Here is a 17168-nt window from a genome sequence, read left to right on the forward strand (position 1 = left end):
GTGAGTACCAGATTTCTGGAGGCAATTCCATTATGGAATGACAAGGCAAAAATAGTTGTGGAGGAGTTTCTTGCTTTCTTTACCCATTATAGGTAAATCTACAGCAGCACAGTGGCTCAGTGGATAGCACTGCAGCCTCACAGCACCAGGGACCTGGGTTCGGCTCCACCCTCGGGCGACTGTCTGTGTGGAGTTTGCACATTCTCCCCATGTTTGCGTGGGTTTCCTCCGGGTGCTCCGGTTTCCTCCCACAACCCAAAGATGTGCAGGCTAGGTGGATTGGCCATGCTAAGTTGACTGTAGCGTTCAGGGATGTGTAGATTAGGTAGGTTATAAGGGGATGGGTCTAGGTGGGATGCTCCAAGAGTCGGTGTGGACATGTTAGGCCGAAGGGCCTGTTTCCACACTGTATGGATTCTATGATTATGGGGTAGCCAGGGAGGTTCAATCAGACCAAGGATCCAATTTTACTGCCAAATTGTTTAAGAAGGTCGTGGATAGTTTAGGCATCCAACACTTTAAATCAAGTGCGTACCATCCTGAATACCAGGGAGCATTGGAAAGGCGGCATCAGACTCGAAAGACAATGCTGAGGACTTATTTCCAGGATTACCCAAATGATTGGGATAAAGATATCCAATTTATAGTATTTGCTATTAGAGATGCTCCAAGTGAATCAACTCAGTTCACTCCATTTGAATTGATATTCAGACACGAGGGCCTTTAAAATTAATTAAGGAAAAGTTGATAGGTCCAAAGTCAGAGATCTCAGTTAGATTATGTATCTGAGGTGAGATAAGGATTAAACAGAGTAGGTGAATTAGATAGACAAGATTTGAAGGTGGCACAGCATCTAATACAGCAAGAAGCAGATAAGAAATCTAAAATTTGTATGTTTGCCCATGGGGATACAGTCATTGGTGTTGTTGTTACCAGTGATAGGAGATCCCTTCAAAGCGAGGTTTTGTGGTCCATATCAGATTGAGAAGAAGATAAGTCAGGTGAAGTATTTGGTAAAGATGCCAGATAGGAAAAATATTTATTGAATATGTCATGTGAACATGCTGAAATCTTACTATGACAGGGAAAGGGAACTAAAGAAACAGATATCAGTTACTGCCACTCAGAGTGAGGAATCAAATCCAAATGATTTGGATTTTGATGTGCCCCAGAATAAATTGAATAACGAGGAAGAATGGGATAAGCTAAGAATGGGATAGTAAGTTATCTGTCTCAGGAACAGAGAACTGAATTGAAAAGCTTGTTGCAACACTATGAGGATATATGTAGAAATAGAACAGGGAGGACTAATACTATAGTACATGAGGGGGAATGCTGTTCCAGTAAAACAACACCCTACAGGCTGAATCCTCTCAAAGCAGCACAGCTATAGAAGGAAGTGGAAGCAATGCTCCAAGACGACACCACTGAGCCAAGTTAAAGCGAGTGGAGTTCACTGATCATGTTGGTTCCCAAACCTGATGGTACTGAACAATTCTACATAGATTATCTGAAGGTCAGTGCTGTGACTAAATCAAACTCATACCCAATTCCATGGCTGGAGGACTGTGCGGAAAAAGTTTGATGAGCCACTTACATCACAGAGTTGGACTTACTTTGCAGTTACTGGCAAGTACCTTTGTCAGACAAAGTGAAAGAAATTTCTGCGTTTGTAACTGCAAATGGGCTGTATCAATTTAAAGTAATGCCGTTTGGAATGAAAAATGTACCAGCCACATTTCAAAGACTTATGAACAGAGTTGCGGCTGGATTCACTAATTGTGCCATCTATATAGATGACTTAGTGATCTTTGGTCACTCATGGACAGATCACATGGCACATTTGGCACAGCTCTTTGAGACAGTATGGAAGGCAGAGTTGGTCATAAATTTGGCAAAGACAGAATTCACCAAAGCAGAAGTGAGGTTCTTGGGACACAACATTGGACACGGACGGATGACACCGAGGAACACGAAGACGAAGGCCATCAAGGTATTTCCAAGACCATCCTCGAAGAAGGAGGTGCTATGATTTTTGAGACTGAGCAGATTCTACAGGAAATTTGTACCAAACTTTAGTAGTATGGTGGCAACACTGATGGATTTGTTGAAGAAGAACATGAAATTTCAGTAGATAGAAAAATGCCAGGAAGCATTTCAGAATTTAAAAGTAGTGTTAGCTACTATACCGGTTTTTGCCATGCCAAAATTCTTAAGCTTTTAAAGTCGCCATCAACGCAAGTGATGCAGCGGTTGGAGCTGTGTTGTTACAGGAGGATATAGGGGTTGGAGCTGTGCTGTTACAGGAGGATGTAGAGGTTGGAGCTGTGTTGTTACAGGAGGATGTAGGGGTTGGAGCTGTGTTGTTACAGGAGGATGTAGGGATTGAAGCTGTGCTGTTCCAGGAAGATGTAGGGGTTGGAGCTGTGTTGTTACAGGAGGATCATTGTGGAATTGAAAGGCCAATTGGTTATTTTTCAAAGGAACTCAATTTCCATCAGAGAAAATATTCAACCACTGAAAAAGAGTTATTGAGTTTGGTACTGGCCTTACAACATTTTAATGTTTATGTTGCAAAAAAATATCAGAGATGGTTGTGTACATTGATTGCAACACTTTGACATTTTTGGAAAGATTTAAAGACAAGAACATAGAACAATACAGCACGATGTTGTGCCAAACTTTTACCCTAAATCTAAGGTCTATCTAACCTCCACCCCTACCTTGTACTATCAGCCATATGCCTATCTTATAGACGCTTAAACGCCCTTAATAAGGCTGACTCCACTACCCTCTCTGGCAATGCATTCCATGCCCCTACCACTCTCTGAGTAAAGAACCTACGTCTGACGTCTCCCCTATATCTACCTCCACTCACTTTAAAACTATGCCCCCTCGTAATAGCTACCTCCACCTTAGGAAAAAGTCTCTGGCTATCCACTCTATCTATACCTCTGATCATTTTGTACACCTCTATCAAGTCATCAGTTAGGTAAGTATGAGAGGCAAAGGTTGAAATAGTTGGGACATTAGCAGATAACTCGGGTTGTTTTTTTCTGGCAGAGGCTGAGGGGAGACTTGATGGAAATCTATAGGATTGAGATGCGCAGGTGGGATTGATGGTCGGAATCTGTTTCCCAGAGTTGAAATGTCTAATGTGAGGAGGCATGTATTTAACGTGAGAGGGGGAAAGTTCAAGGGATATGTGGGGAGCAGATTTTTTTTACACAGAAATTGATCAGAGTGTGGAATATGTTGCGGGGGATGGTGGTGGAGGCGGATACAATATGGGCGTTTGGGGGACTTTTAGATGGGCACATGAATGTGCAGGGAATGGAGGGATATGGACCAAAGGCAGGCGGAAGGGATTAGTTTCATTTGGCGTCATGTTTGGCACAACATTGTGGGCCGGGGGTCCCTTTCCTGTGCTGTACTGTTCTATGTTCTATGAGGGCGGCGCCGTGGCTCAGTGGTTGGCATTACTGCTTCGCAGCGCCGGGGACTCATGTTCGGTTGCAGCTTTGGGTGGCCTTCTGTGTGGGGTTTGCACATTCTCTACGAGTCTCTGTGGGTTTCCTTTGGGTGTTCTGGTTTCCTCCTGCGGTCCAAGGATGTGCAGGTTAGGTGACTTAGCCATGGGAAATATGGGGTTGCAGGGATAATGTGTGATGTTCTTCAGAGGGCCAATGTAACTTGATGGGCCAAAAGGTCTCTGTCCACACTGTAACGATTCTGTGATTCTAATGAGCTTAGAAAAAAAACACTAGACTATTTCATTGCAGTCTTATGTTAAAAGTATTTAATTTTTTTTCATTTTCATTCATGGGATGAGAGTGTCACTGGCTAGGCAGCATTTATTGCCCATTCCTCATTGCCCAGAGGGCAGTTAAGCATCAATCACATTGCTGTGGGTCTGGAGTCATATGTAGGCCAGACCAGGTAAGGATAGCAGTTTCCTGCCCTAAACCAGATGGACTTTTCCAACAATCAATTTGCAGTCATCATTAGATTGTTAATTCCAGATATTTATTGAATTCAAATTCCACCATCTGCCAGGGCGGGATTCAAACCTGGGTTCCTGGGACGTTATCTGGGTCTCTGGATTAACAGTCCAGCAATAATACCACTAGATCTCGCCTCCCCAGTTACAGATTAATATGTTGCTGGTCGTGAAAACGTAATTGCAGATGTGTTATTGCGGGTTTAAAAGGAAAATGCGTATAAAGAATAGAAACGAGTGTTCAATGTTTTGTATGTATGTATGTAGAATTAGTATGAAATGTGTAACTCAAGGCTAATGACCTATGTATTTAGTAATAATGCTGTTAAGATTTCAGAAAGAAGAAGCCATCTTTTCATCATCTTTTCTTAAGGGGGAGGTGTTGTGCAGTTGGGTAGAATACTTGTGGACTGCAAGGCAGGACGTTAGAATTTGGCGTTTTTAAAATATTCATGGTTGTAAAATGGGAGTGGTGGTGGGTCTGGGTAGGATGCTTTTCGGATGCTACATCACTGCAGCAATGAGGGAAGATGGCCTAGAAGGGCCCTCAAATGAGTCATATGGATAGAGATTAGAAGTCAAAAAAAGGGGTGATTACCTTGCTGGGATTATACTTCAGGCCTCCCAACAGTCAGAGGAAGATACAGGAGCAGATATATAAGCAAATCACAGATAAGTGTGAAAGAAACAGGGTTATATGCTAAATTTTCCATAGTGTTCAGGGATGTGTAGATTAGGTGGGTTATGGGGAACGGGCCTGGGTGGGATGCTGTGAGGGTCGGTGTGGACTTGTTAGGCCGCAGGGCCTGTTTCCACACTGTAGCGATTCTGGGATCTATTCTATAGTTGTAGGGACTTCAAACGTGCTAATGTTAACTGGGATTACCTTAGTGCAAAAAGATCAGTTGGGGTTGAAGTTTTAAAGTGCATCCTTTTTGTGCCAATATGCAGATAGTCCTGCGAGAGATGGGTTAGTGCTGGATCCAATCCTAGGGAATGAAGTTGGTCAAGTGGTTGAAGTTGCAGCATTTTGAAAATGGTGACCATCTAGACGTTTCAAAGTTAATACAGAAAGGGTAAAGGATAGTACAGAATTGTGTCTAAACTGGGGAAGGCCAATTTCAACATCATTAGACGGGATCTGGCAAAAATAGACTGGGACCTGCTGGTAAATCTACGTTTGGAAATTGAGAGTTAAAGTTTAAAACCAGCATAGTGAGAATTCAGAGCCAGCGTGTTCCTTTAAGAGTGAAGTGCAACGGCAACATATTCCAGGGAACCCTGGATTCTGGGTATATCAAGAGTTTGATAAAGAAGAAGAAGGATCCGTATGTTAGGTACAGCACATTAAAAACAGGGGAAACCCTCAAAACTATAGGTAGTCTAGGGGGGTTTATAAAAAATAGGAGGGCAAAAAACAAAGAACAAAGAAAATTACAGCAGAGGAACAGGCCCTTTGGTCCTCCAAGCTTGCGCCGATCCAGATCCTCTATCTAAACCTGTCACCTATTTTCCAAGGATCTGTATCCCTCTGCTTCCTGCCCATTCATGTATCTGTCTAGATACATCTTAAATGATGCTATCGTGCCCACCTCTATCACCTCCCTGGCAACGCGTCCCAGGCACCCACCACCCTCTGCGTAAAGAACTTTCCACGCATATCTCCCTTAAACTTTTCCCCTCTCACCTTGAAATCGTGAGCCCTAGTAATTGAGACCCCCACTCTGGGAAAAAGCTTCTTGCTATCCACCCTGTCTATACCTCTCATGAATTTGTAGACCTCAATCAGGTCCCCCCTCAACCTCTGTCTTTCTAATGTAAATAATCCTAATCTACTCAACCTCTCTTCATAACTAGTGCCCTCCATACCAGGCAACATCCTGGTGAACCTCCTCTGCACCCTCTCCAAAGCATCCACATCCTTTTGGTAATGTGGCGACCAGAACTGTACGCAATATTTCCAAATGTGCAAATGTGGTCGAACCGAAGTCCTATACAACTATAACATGACCTGCCAACTCTGTACTCAATACCCCGTCCGATGAATGAAAGCATGCCATATGCCTTCTTGACCACTCTATCCACCTGCGTTGCCATCTTCAGGGTACAATGGACCAATGGACCTAAAGAGGGTCAACAAAACATCTTTGGCAGATAGGACAAAGGAAAATGACCGCGGCATTTTATAAACAAACTCATGGAAGATGTGTCTAAGAGCAAAAGGCACAGTTTACGAGGAGGAGTAAGTAGTTTTGAGGAGATCTGAAGAAAGAACTTATCACCCAAAGGATGATAGAAATATGAACATGCCGCCTGAGAGGACAGTTGAGGGAGGTACTCTTGCAACATTTAAGAAGCATTGGGTGGAGCACTGAAAATACCAGGGCATAATAGGCTATGGACCCAGAGTGGGTAATTAGGATTAGTGTAGTTTGGTGTTTGTTGGTGAAATAACTCCACAGAGGCCAGTATTCCATCACCAAGTCATCCTTTATTTATACATACATAGTACTTGATACTGGTCCAGCTAGCATCGAGCTGACTTCTAGAGTGAGCAGAACCCTTGACACTCCTGTTTTTATCTGTCAGAGACGGCTCCCTGTTTGGACCAGGTTGACATGCCCAATCAGGGAACTCATGTTCAATGAGGTCCATCTGACTGACATCATTCCAATCACTACATCTCTCCCCATCTAAGTCCTGGGACGTAGGCCTGTTCTTTTTCCTCCAACTATTCCTGAGACATATTCATATCAGGTCTGAGTCGTCCAACTCTGCCTCGGATACTGGCGGCATGTACTGGACCATAGCCTGCTTCTTGTACCTGGATTGTCTCAGCCTAAATTCATCTTCTTCTTCAGGTGGTAATGGCATCAAGGCAGCATCATCTGCCATGTCTTCAGAGATTTCTTCAATGCTAGGCAGAGGGGGAGAAGCCATGGGTTCTGACAGCCTTGCCAGATGTTCAGAGCCGCTGGGTATGCTTTGGTCTTGCCCTATTTACAAGGTCGCTGCTTTCATGTGGTCCACTTGCTTGTTCAGGACCACCTCTCCTGCCAGAACGTTGTATGTCACGGGACATCACCTCACATGAACGATGCCTCTAACCCGTGCAGGGCCATTCCTGTGGATTTGACGCCAAACTTTGTCTCCTGAAGTAAACTGCTTTTTTTCGCTTAGAGGAGTCTTATGTCAGGCATTGGCATTCCTGATGCCATTTCACCACCACCTCCCCCGCCGCAACCCCCCCACCCCCCCAACCCCCCTCCCAACCAGGTCCACGATGATCAGGTTTAACCTGGTGTAGAGTATTCTCCCCATTAGCAACTCTGTTGGAGCTCTTCCTGTAGTCGCTTGAGGGGAGGTCTTAGAATCGAACAGGAACTGGGATAGTTAGTGTCAAGTGAAGATGTCAGCTGTTTCTTTAAGCCAGCCTTCAAAGATTGGACCGCTCTTTCCACCAGATCATTGGACGATATATGGCATGGAGCTGTCCTAACATGCTGAATGCCATTCGGCATTATGAAATACTCAAATTCCCTGCTGCTAAATGATTACCCGTCGTCTGTGACCTACACCCCCAAGAGTTGTCCCCGTATTTGATGACTGAAATCTATGCACATCCAACCACTTTGAATGGGTGTCCACAATGACTAAAAACATAGAACCCATGAAAAGACTGGTATAGTCAAAATGTAACTGAGTCTAGGGTTTATTCAGCCATTTCCATGAATGTGGTGGAACTGCTGCTGTAGTTTTTGTCCTAGTTGGCATTCTGGGCTCTACCCAATGCGCTGTGTTGGCATCCAATCCTGCCCACCAGACATAACTTCTCGCCAACATATTCATTTCTCAATCATCAATCATCAAATCCCTACAGTGTGGACACAGGCCCTTCAGCCCAACAAGTCCACACCGACCCTCAGAGCATCCCACCCAAACTCATATAACCCACCTAATCTACACTATGCGCAATTTAGCATGGTCAATCCACCTAGCCTACACATCTTTGGACTGTGAGAGGAAACCGGAGCACCCGGAGGAAATGCACGCAGACACGGGGAGAATGTGCAAACTCCACACAGACAGCTGCCTGAGGCTAGAATCGAACCCAGGTCCCTGGTGCTGTGAGGCAACAGTGCTAACCACTGAGCATTTTTGAAATGCCTGGATGACCCTGGTGGAGTTCAGCCAGTATCTGGCAGCAACCTTTGTTTGGAACAATCACTTTTACTCCCCATAACAATATGCTGTCCTCTACGTTGATCTGGTCTCGCTGGGTCTGGTTATGAGGGCCCTTTTGTCTTCGCCATCACCACCATCCATTTCAGTTTTGCCAGGATGGGATCTTTTTATGTCCACTGTCTGATATTGTCAGTGATAGTTGGAAGGGTGTCCAGAAAGTTTAAAACTAGAATGGACTCTTCTAGTGGCAGCACCACTGGTGGCACATTTGTCCATGGGAGGCAGCTCAAGGTATCCACATTCACTACTTTGCCTCCTGGATGGTGTTCCAACTTGTAATTGTATACACTCGGAATAAGAGCCCACTGCTGAATTCGACCTGAAAATATGTGCAGCACAGCCCTGTCCTCTTTAAGTAGACCAAGCAGGGGTTTGTGATCTGTTACTATTACAAATTTAGATTCGTAAAGGTATTGGTTGAATTTCCTCACACCAAAGATGGCTGCCAAACCTTCCTTCTCTATCTGGGCATACTTTTGTTTGGCATCAGCTAAAATCCGGGAAGCATACGTTATCGAGTGTTCCTCTCCACTGGGCCACCGGTTAGCCAACACCACCCCAATACTGTAGTGGGAGGCATTGCATGTCAGCACCACATCTCGGTTGGGATCATAGTGTGCCAACACCTTAGATGACGATAGCTGCTTCTTCACTTCCCCAAAGGCTACATCTTGGCTATGACACCATTTCCAAGGCTGACCCTTTATCAGTAGATGTAAGGGTGGCAGGATGAAGCCCAGGTTACATATGAATTTTTCGTAGTAATTCACCAATCCAAGGAAAATTGTAAGCTCTGGTACAGACGTGGGAGCTGCGACACCTTTGTTTGCCTTCATTTTATCTTCCAATGGTATAACCCAGTCTTGTTGGCTCTGTAGCTCAAGTAGGTCACTTTGGGTGCCTGAAACATGCATTTTCCCTCCTAAGGCGTATCCCCACCTTGGAGAAACATTTAAGTACTAAGTCCAAGTTTTCTCAACACTCTTTATTGGTCTTCTCGGTTATTAGCATGACATCCAGAGGCAATCTGGGGCAGACCAATAAGATGTTCTCCATCATCCATTGGAAAATGGCACAGGCTGATGATACCCCAAAAGGCAGTCTCATATATTGGTACAAACCCTTTTAGGTATTAATTGTATCATACTTCTGGGAATTCTTGTCCAATCATAATTCCAGGTACACATGGCGGACATGAGTCTAGTATTATGAAGGACAGCCACCCCACCTGTTTTGCATTTCAGTACTCTATGCGAAGGATTGAGTATTTATCCAACTGCAAAAAACTGTTTGTTTGAAATCCCCACAAAGGTGAACCAATGCATAGGGCTTCACAATCGGTATGACTGGTGCTGCCCATTCCTAAAGCTGCACTGGGCTAATGATTACTTTGCTTTCCAACTTCTGATTTCTGCCTCTACACTTGCACATAAAGCAAATGGCGCTGGGCGGGCCTTGCAGAATCGTGGAATTGCTCCTTGCTCAACATGTAAAGTGGCCTTGGCCCCTTTGATAGTCCCTAGGCCTTCATGAAAAACTTCTGGGTATTTAATTAGGACTTCACTCAGGCAGCCATCTTCTAAGCGAAAAATGTGGAACCAAACAAGTTGAATATTTCTCAACCAATTTTACCCCATCAAAGGCTGGGTCTGAAAGTATTACTACAATGAGTGGTAACTGAACCAACTGCTTCTCATAAGCCAGAAGCAAAGTTTGTACCCTTAACCTGTAGGGGTGCTCCAGTACAGGTTCTCAGCCTGGCCGAGGTCTTACTCAAGCTTGAGGGTTGGAGCGCAGGACGAGTTTTGGTAAAGACTGGTTCCATGATCACTGACACAGCTGCGCTGTATGACCATTTAACAAAACATTTATTTTGATTGGTTCTGATTTGGATGTCAAATTTAATGATTCCAAACCAGCTGTAGGTGAACTTTCCAGGGTGTGCATTCTCCTGGATACTGGCCTATGAGTTTTCTTACACAATTCAGGCCTATGGAACTCCTTTCAAGTTCACATACTGTCAGCAACAATAATGGTCTGCCAGCCTCGAGAAAATTTTAACCATTTGGCCGAGGCTTGGCTCTGTTTTGTGATTAACCTGGGGTCGAGGGCTGACCTAGAGTCCCTCTGTTCAGGATAGGTCCTGAGTAAGGCTATGCAATTACCCCCAAGCTCAGTTGGCCTGGTAAGGGTGTCCACTTCCATCAGCATACCCTGTAACTCACATGTTCCACTTGCTGCATTTTTGAATGACAAAGCCAGTTGTAGTGCCTATTTGAAGTCCAGTTGGGCTTCAGCTAGTAGATGCTTTTGCATGGTTACATCATTAATCCCACATGTCAAACTGTCTCTCAGCATCTCATTATGTGTTAAACCAAAGTCACATGCCTCTGCCAGTTGTCCTAACAGCATCAAAAATCCTGATACAATTCCCATAGTTCACGAACTGCCAAGTAAAACTGATAGCATCTCAGAACTAGAGGCGGCTTGGGTTTATAATATTCCTTAACTAAATCCATCAACTCTTGACACGTTTTAGTATATGGCGCCTCAGGAAATGTTAGGCTCCTAAAAACCACAAAATCTATGGGTCCATAAGCTGTCAGGAGAATTACTAGTTGCTTTTTATCTGCCCCAATGTCACTTGCCTGGAAAAAAGTAACGTACTCTTTCCACATATGGCAGGATTGAATGAGTCAAGTTTCCCAAATAGTGGCATGATGCCAGAAATGCTTACTCCAACTCAAAGACAACTGTTGCAAACAAATCTCTTCTGGAGCGTGTTTTCTCTCATCACCATTAAAATAACTCCACGAAGGCTGACATCCCATTACCAAGTCCCCTTTATTTACATGTGCATTGTACTTGACGCTTGTCCAGCTAGCTCAGAGCTGCCTCCTAGAGTGAGCAGAACTCCAGAAACTCCTGTTTATATATGTCAGCCACGGTTCCCTGATTGGACCAGGTTAACAGCTTTAATCAGGGAACTCATATTATATACAATCCATGTGGCTGACCTTGTTCCAATTACTACAGTTGCTCAGCATAGACATGGTGAGCCAACGAGTCTGTTTCTATGCTATATAACTCTATGATGTTCGTTAACTACAAAGGTTTTTACGACAATCAACAGTAGTTTCACAGTTATGGTTACACAGTTTTGCTTTACATGCCAGTTTTATTCATTGCAACAGTGCAGTGGTGGGATTTGAACACATATTTTGGGGAGGCGATGGAATTATCACTAGAACTCAGAACTCAGCTGCTTTTCTGGGGACCCTGGTTCAAACCCTGCCAGATGGTGACATTTGAATTCAATTTTAAAAAACTGGAATTAAGAATCTACCGATGATCATGAAACTTTTGCCAATTGTCGGAACACCCCATCTGGCTTACTAATGTCCATCAAGCAAGGAAATCTGCCATCCTCTGACCCGCAGCAATGTGGTTGTTTCTCAACTGCTGTCTGAAATGGCCAAGCAAGCCACTCAGTTCAAGGGCAGACAGGAATGGGCAATAAATGCTAGCCAGCCAGAAAACCCACGTCCTGTGAGTGTTCATTTAAACAAAATTCCTGGAGTCTTAGTAGGAACATAGGAGCAGCAGTAGGCCATTCAATCCCTCGAGGATATTCTGCAATTCGATGAGATCATGGCTCATGGCTCTCCATATACCTGTCTTTGGCTCATGTTCCTTAAGATCTTTGCTTAACAAAAATGTATCTATCTCAGATTTAAAATTAACAGCTGATCCAGCATCTAGTACCATTTATGGAAGAGAGTTTCAAACAGTACTGACAGTGTGTGTAAGTACTTCCTAACAACTTTCCTGAGCTGTACTGTCCTACTTCTCAGACTATGACCCCTAGTTCTAGAGTCCCAATCAGTGGAAATAGTTTATCGTTATTTACCCTGTCTTTTCCTGTTAATATCTCAAAGACCGATTAGATCACCTTTAGCCTTCTAAATTCTAGAGAAAACAGGCCTTGTTTCTATAATCTCCTCTCATAACCTAACCCCTGAAGTCCAGGTATCATTCTTGTAAACCTACATTGTACTAATATATCCTTCCTTAGGCGTGGTGCCCAGATCTGCTCACAATACTCAAGGTGAGGTCTAACCAGGGCTTTGTATATCTGCAGCATAATGTCTGCATCTTTGTGCACCAGTTCTCTAGATATAAACGCCAGCACTCTACTAGTTTCCTTGATTATTTTCTACACTTGTTCATGACATTTGAGCCCCTGAGTCTCTTTGGATATCCACTGTACTTAACTTCATACCATGGGGACAGTACAGTGGCTCAATGGTTAGTACTGCTGCCTCACAGCACCAGGGACCTAGGTTTAATTCCAGCCTCAGGCGACTGTCTGTGTGAAGTTTACACGTTCTCTCTGTGTCTGTGTGGGTTTGCTCTGGTTTCCTCCCACAGGCCAAAGATGTGGAGGTTAGGTGGATTGGCCATGCTAAATTGTCCATAGTGTCTAGGGTGGGAAATGCAGGGATAGGGTAGGGTTGGGTTGCTCTTTGGAGGGTTGGTGTGGACTCGATGGGCCAAATGGCCTGCTTCCACACTGTAGGGATTCTATGATTCCTGTGATCTAGAAATACCCTGATCCATCCTTCTCCGGTCCGCAATGGATACCCTCACACTTGGTTACATTGAAATCCATCGGCCACAGTTTTGTCCATTCACCTAATCTATCAATATCCCCTTGTAAATTTTTGTTATCATCTACAATGCCGCCTAACTTTGTGTCATCAGCAAATTTGGATATATGACTTCCTCTGCCATTAATGTGAATAATTGAGGCCCTAGCACAGATTCTTGTGGGAGACCACTGGTCACATCCTGCCAATTTGAGTACTTGCCATTATCCATACTTTGTGTCACCTGCCACTCAACCTATTTCTCAGCCATGTCAATAATTAGCTCTCAATTCTATGGGCTTCTAACTTAGTTAACAATCTCTTATGTGGGAGTTTATCAGATGCCTTCTGGAAATACGTATAAACATTATCCCCTGTCCGTTACCTTAGTCACATTTTCAAAAACTTCAATAAGGTTCGTCAGCATGACCTCCCTACATGAATCCATGCTGGCTCTCCCTGATTAATTGAAGATTTTTGGGGTATTCAGTTGTTCTGGGCTCTGGATTAAGGGTGCAATGATATTGCCGCAACACCACCATCACCCTAACTTTTAGACAATGCCATCCCAACAATGCCCAACCAATGGAAGAGGCTGTCTCTCTCCAACCTATGTGTGCCTCAACTATCTTGAAACATCAGTTAAATCACCCTTCCTAACAGTGTAACTTCCAGCAAAGACAATCCCAGTTTGTGTAATCTTTCCTTTTCATTAACAAATGGAGTTATCAAGTTCAGTGAACAAAAACAAGCCAGCTCAGCGAGCAAGTCAACAACCTTATCCACATCCCGAGCTACAGATCTTTGCCAAAACTTTAAATGGAGTTATCATTTGACAATCTCATGCTACATTCTCTCCAGGCCAATATATCTTTTCTACAGATTTCTGTTAGTTTAGCCGACAATTCCTATAGGGCACTTCATCAAATATCTTCTGGGAGGCCATATAAATAACATCCATTGACATTTCCCAACACCTGTTTAAAATGGTATGCAGATATCTCAAATTTCCTATGTAGAATTATAGAGTTATATAGCATGGAAACAGATTCTTTGGTCTGACTCATCCACGTTGACCAGATATCCTGAATAAACCTAGTCCCATTTGCCAGCATTTGGCCCATATCCCTGTAAACCCTTCCTATTCATATACTCATCCAGATGCCTTTTAAATGTTGTAATTGTACCAGCCTCCATCACTTCCTCTGGCAGCTCATTCCATACACGCATCACCCTTTCCGTGAAAAAGTTGTCCCTCAGGTCTCTTTTAAATCTTTCCCCTCTCAACTCAAAACTCTAGTTTTGGACTCCCTCACCCCAGGGTAAAAGACCTTGTCTATTGACGCTTTCTATGCCCCTCATGAATTTATAAACCGCTATAAGGTCACCCCTCAGCCTCTGACAATCCAGGGAAAATAGCCCCAGTCTATCAGCTTCTTCCTATAGCTCTAACTCTCCAACCCTGGCAACATCCTTGCAAATGTTTTCTGAATCCTTTCAAGTTTCACAACATCCTTCCTATAGCAGCGAGACCACAATAAAAACAACTTAAAACCACATTTAAATATTTCTTCCTCCAAAAAATTATTTAAGAGGATAGGATGCCCACTGAGTCAATTTAACGCCGTACAATAATTTTAAATATTTTCATCCAGAGCTGTAGCATCATATCTTGTGCATTTTGATTTTCCAAACTGATTTTCCACATTTCAGTGGCAAATTCTGGCAGAAAGTATGTAAATATGGGAGTAGAAAATGGTTACTGTGGACTGTGACAACATTCATTAACATAGAGCATTATTGCCAACAATATCGAAATTTGCCTTCTCCCACACCGAGCAAAGTTAGTAGCTAATAACATAAAACTGGAAATTGGTGGGTTAGTGGTTAGCACTGCTGCCTCACAGTGCCAGGGATCCAGGTTCAAATCCAGCCTTGGGCGACTTTCTGTGTGGAATTTGCACATTCTCCCCACGGTGCAACACTGCTCCGGTTTCCACCCACAGTCCAAAGATATGCAGGTTAGGTGGACTGGCCATGTAAAATTGCCCATAGTGTCCAGAAATGTGTAGGTTAAGTGGATTAGCCATGGGAAATACAGGGTAGGGGGTTGAGTCTAGGTGGAATGCTCTTTGGAGAGTTGGTGTGGACTTGTTGGGCTGAATGGCCTGTTCCCACACTATAGGGATTCTATGGTATAATGGATGAATGCTGAATGTGATTAAATGATATAATGTGATTGAATGTATCACAGTCTGTAATTTTAAGGCAATGTTGATTCATGCATCATATCTACCCAAGTAAAAGGCAATCTCATAAAAGTTGTCCCATGATCTTTGACTTAGAACTTCATAATTTTTCACACACCACATGTAAAAGTCGACCTTAGCTTTTCGGGATGAATGTCCATTGGCTACCCTACTTCCCTCTCATCGCTACTTGCCCTTCATACACTCATTGGTAAAAGGACAGCTATTAGGAGACGCCGTCCAGGAAAGCCTGCTGTTGATCTTCATGTTTGATAGATGCTTCTTGACCCAATGCCCTGTCACAGCCCATGTCACTGAATGAGAAGGAAAAATCACCAGACTAGGACTCAGAATTATATAGTACTGTCAAACTTTTAGTGCAGGTTGCTGAACTTCAGCAGATCAGATCTCACTTGGTTTTTGCATCTGTCATAGTAACAGGCCAATCAGTGGTCTCACCTAGATAGGCCAGCCAATCCATGTACAGGATGTTGCGTGAGCTCAAACCAAACAGACATATCAGCCCCTCGAAAATATTATTTAGGTAAAAGTTGAGTCTGAAGTTTTTGCCTAAAAAATGATCGAAGAATTTGACTTTCAAATTGGGTGAACGTGGTGTTTTGAACAAATGAACAAGTCCTCCCCTTTTATCAATGATAATTTTACAGCTTTAATGAGCTAATAGAAATATTGATTTAATTCTTATGCATCCAACATACCTATGCAAACAAGGTCCATAAAGCCATACATTCCATAGCAGATCTGAAATAAGATGTCTCTTCGCTGCCAAATTGCAGCAGGACTGAATGCTGACCATAAGAGCCAGGTCACACTTGCTATCAGAAAAAGGCAACCAAGGATCACTGCTATTATTTGAACCTTCTCAACCAAGGTCACTGTGATAGGTTCCCACTGCAGGAGAAAAAATATAATTTAATCTAGAGAGTATCAATAAATAAAAGTTAGCTTTTTCAAAAGCAAACAGCTCCTTTCATCCATATAGATGGTCTTCCATAACAATTAAAATATTACTTTACATTTACAACAAATAGTCGATTTTTTTATACATTGTAATGCTGTTCTATAAATATGTTTAATGTGGCAAATACTAGGCTCCACAAATAAAGACAAATTATTATTATCAATATGCTACCTTCACCCTATACAAGTCTCACTTCATAACTTTATTTGCTGTTCAGAGACCCTCACTATTTTTCTTTTATTTTTCTCATTTCTTTTGGCTTGGAACTGTGAGTTGAGATTCAGAGTTAATCTTTGAATTAGCAGCTTGTTTTAAAGAAGAGAACAACGACATATATGTTTGCTGTTTGGGACCTGGCCTTGAAAACAATGCTACTTAATTACTGTTCTAAGGACACTGTCTATAAATCAGCACCTAGCTCTTTTTATGCTCAGGCTGTCAACTGGTTGGATGCTGAATTGGTCAATAAAGGGAGGATCGGTGCTAACCAATCTACCACAAAGAAAGAATGTTGATGGAAAAGAAAAAAAGTGAACCAGTTATGACTGGGTTTTTAGCAGGAAGCTGTGTGATTTTTGAAGGCTTCTGGAAACTGTTGTTGTATTTTGCTCTCTGGATCTCTTATTTTCTATCCAGTTATCAAAATTGAATGTTCTTGGGTAGAAAAAAGTCAGTCTATAAGAAATAAGTAAAAATTTCTTGGGAGTGTGCTAAAACTATTTACATTTATTTATTCATTATGGGATGTGGGCATCACTGGTTGGCCAGCATTTATTGCCTGTCCCCCTAGTTGCCCTTGAGAAAGTGATGGTGAGCTGCCTTCTTGAACTGCCTGCTATGGTTTGACCCATGATGCCATTAGGGAGGGAATTCCAGGATTTTTACCCAGCGACAGCAAAGGAAAGGTGATATATTTCCAAGTCACAATGCTGAGTGTCTTGGAAGGGTATTTGAAGGTGTTGGTCTTCCCATACATCTGCTGCCCTTGTCCTTCTAAATGGAAGTGGTCATGGGTTTGGAAGGTGCTGTCTGAGGATCTTTGG

General features: G+C 43.1%; 1 protein-coding gene across 1 annotated transcript in view; it reads right to left on the reverse strand.

Annotated features, from left to right (window-relative positions):
- LOC125486518 (E3 ubiquitin-protein ligase MARCHF11-like) overlaps positions 1-17168 on the reverse strand; it is a 129584-nt gene that overhangs the window by 30685 nt on the left and 81731 nt on the right. Inside the window, exon 3 of the mRNA XM_048614331.1 lies at positions 15863-16055. Within this exon, the coding sequence (XP_048470288.1) occupies positions 15863-16055 (193 nt within the window). The remainder of the gene's footprint in view (positions 1-15862; positions 16056-17168) is intronic.

Source organism: Rhincodon typus, chromosome 2 (assembly GCF_021869965.1).
Source record: "Rhincodon typus isolate 14 chromosome 2, sRhiTyp1.1, whole genome shotgun sequence".
Classification (NCBI taxonomy): domain Eukaryota; kingdom Metazoa; phylum Chordata; class Chondrichthyes; order Orectolobiformes; family Rhincodontidae; genus Rhincodon; species Rhincodon typus.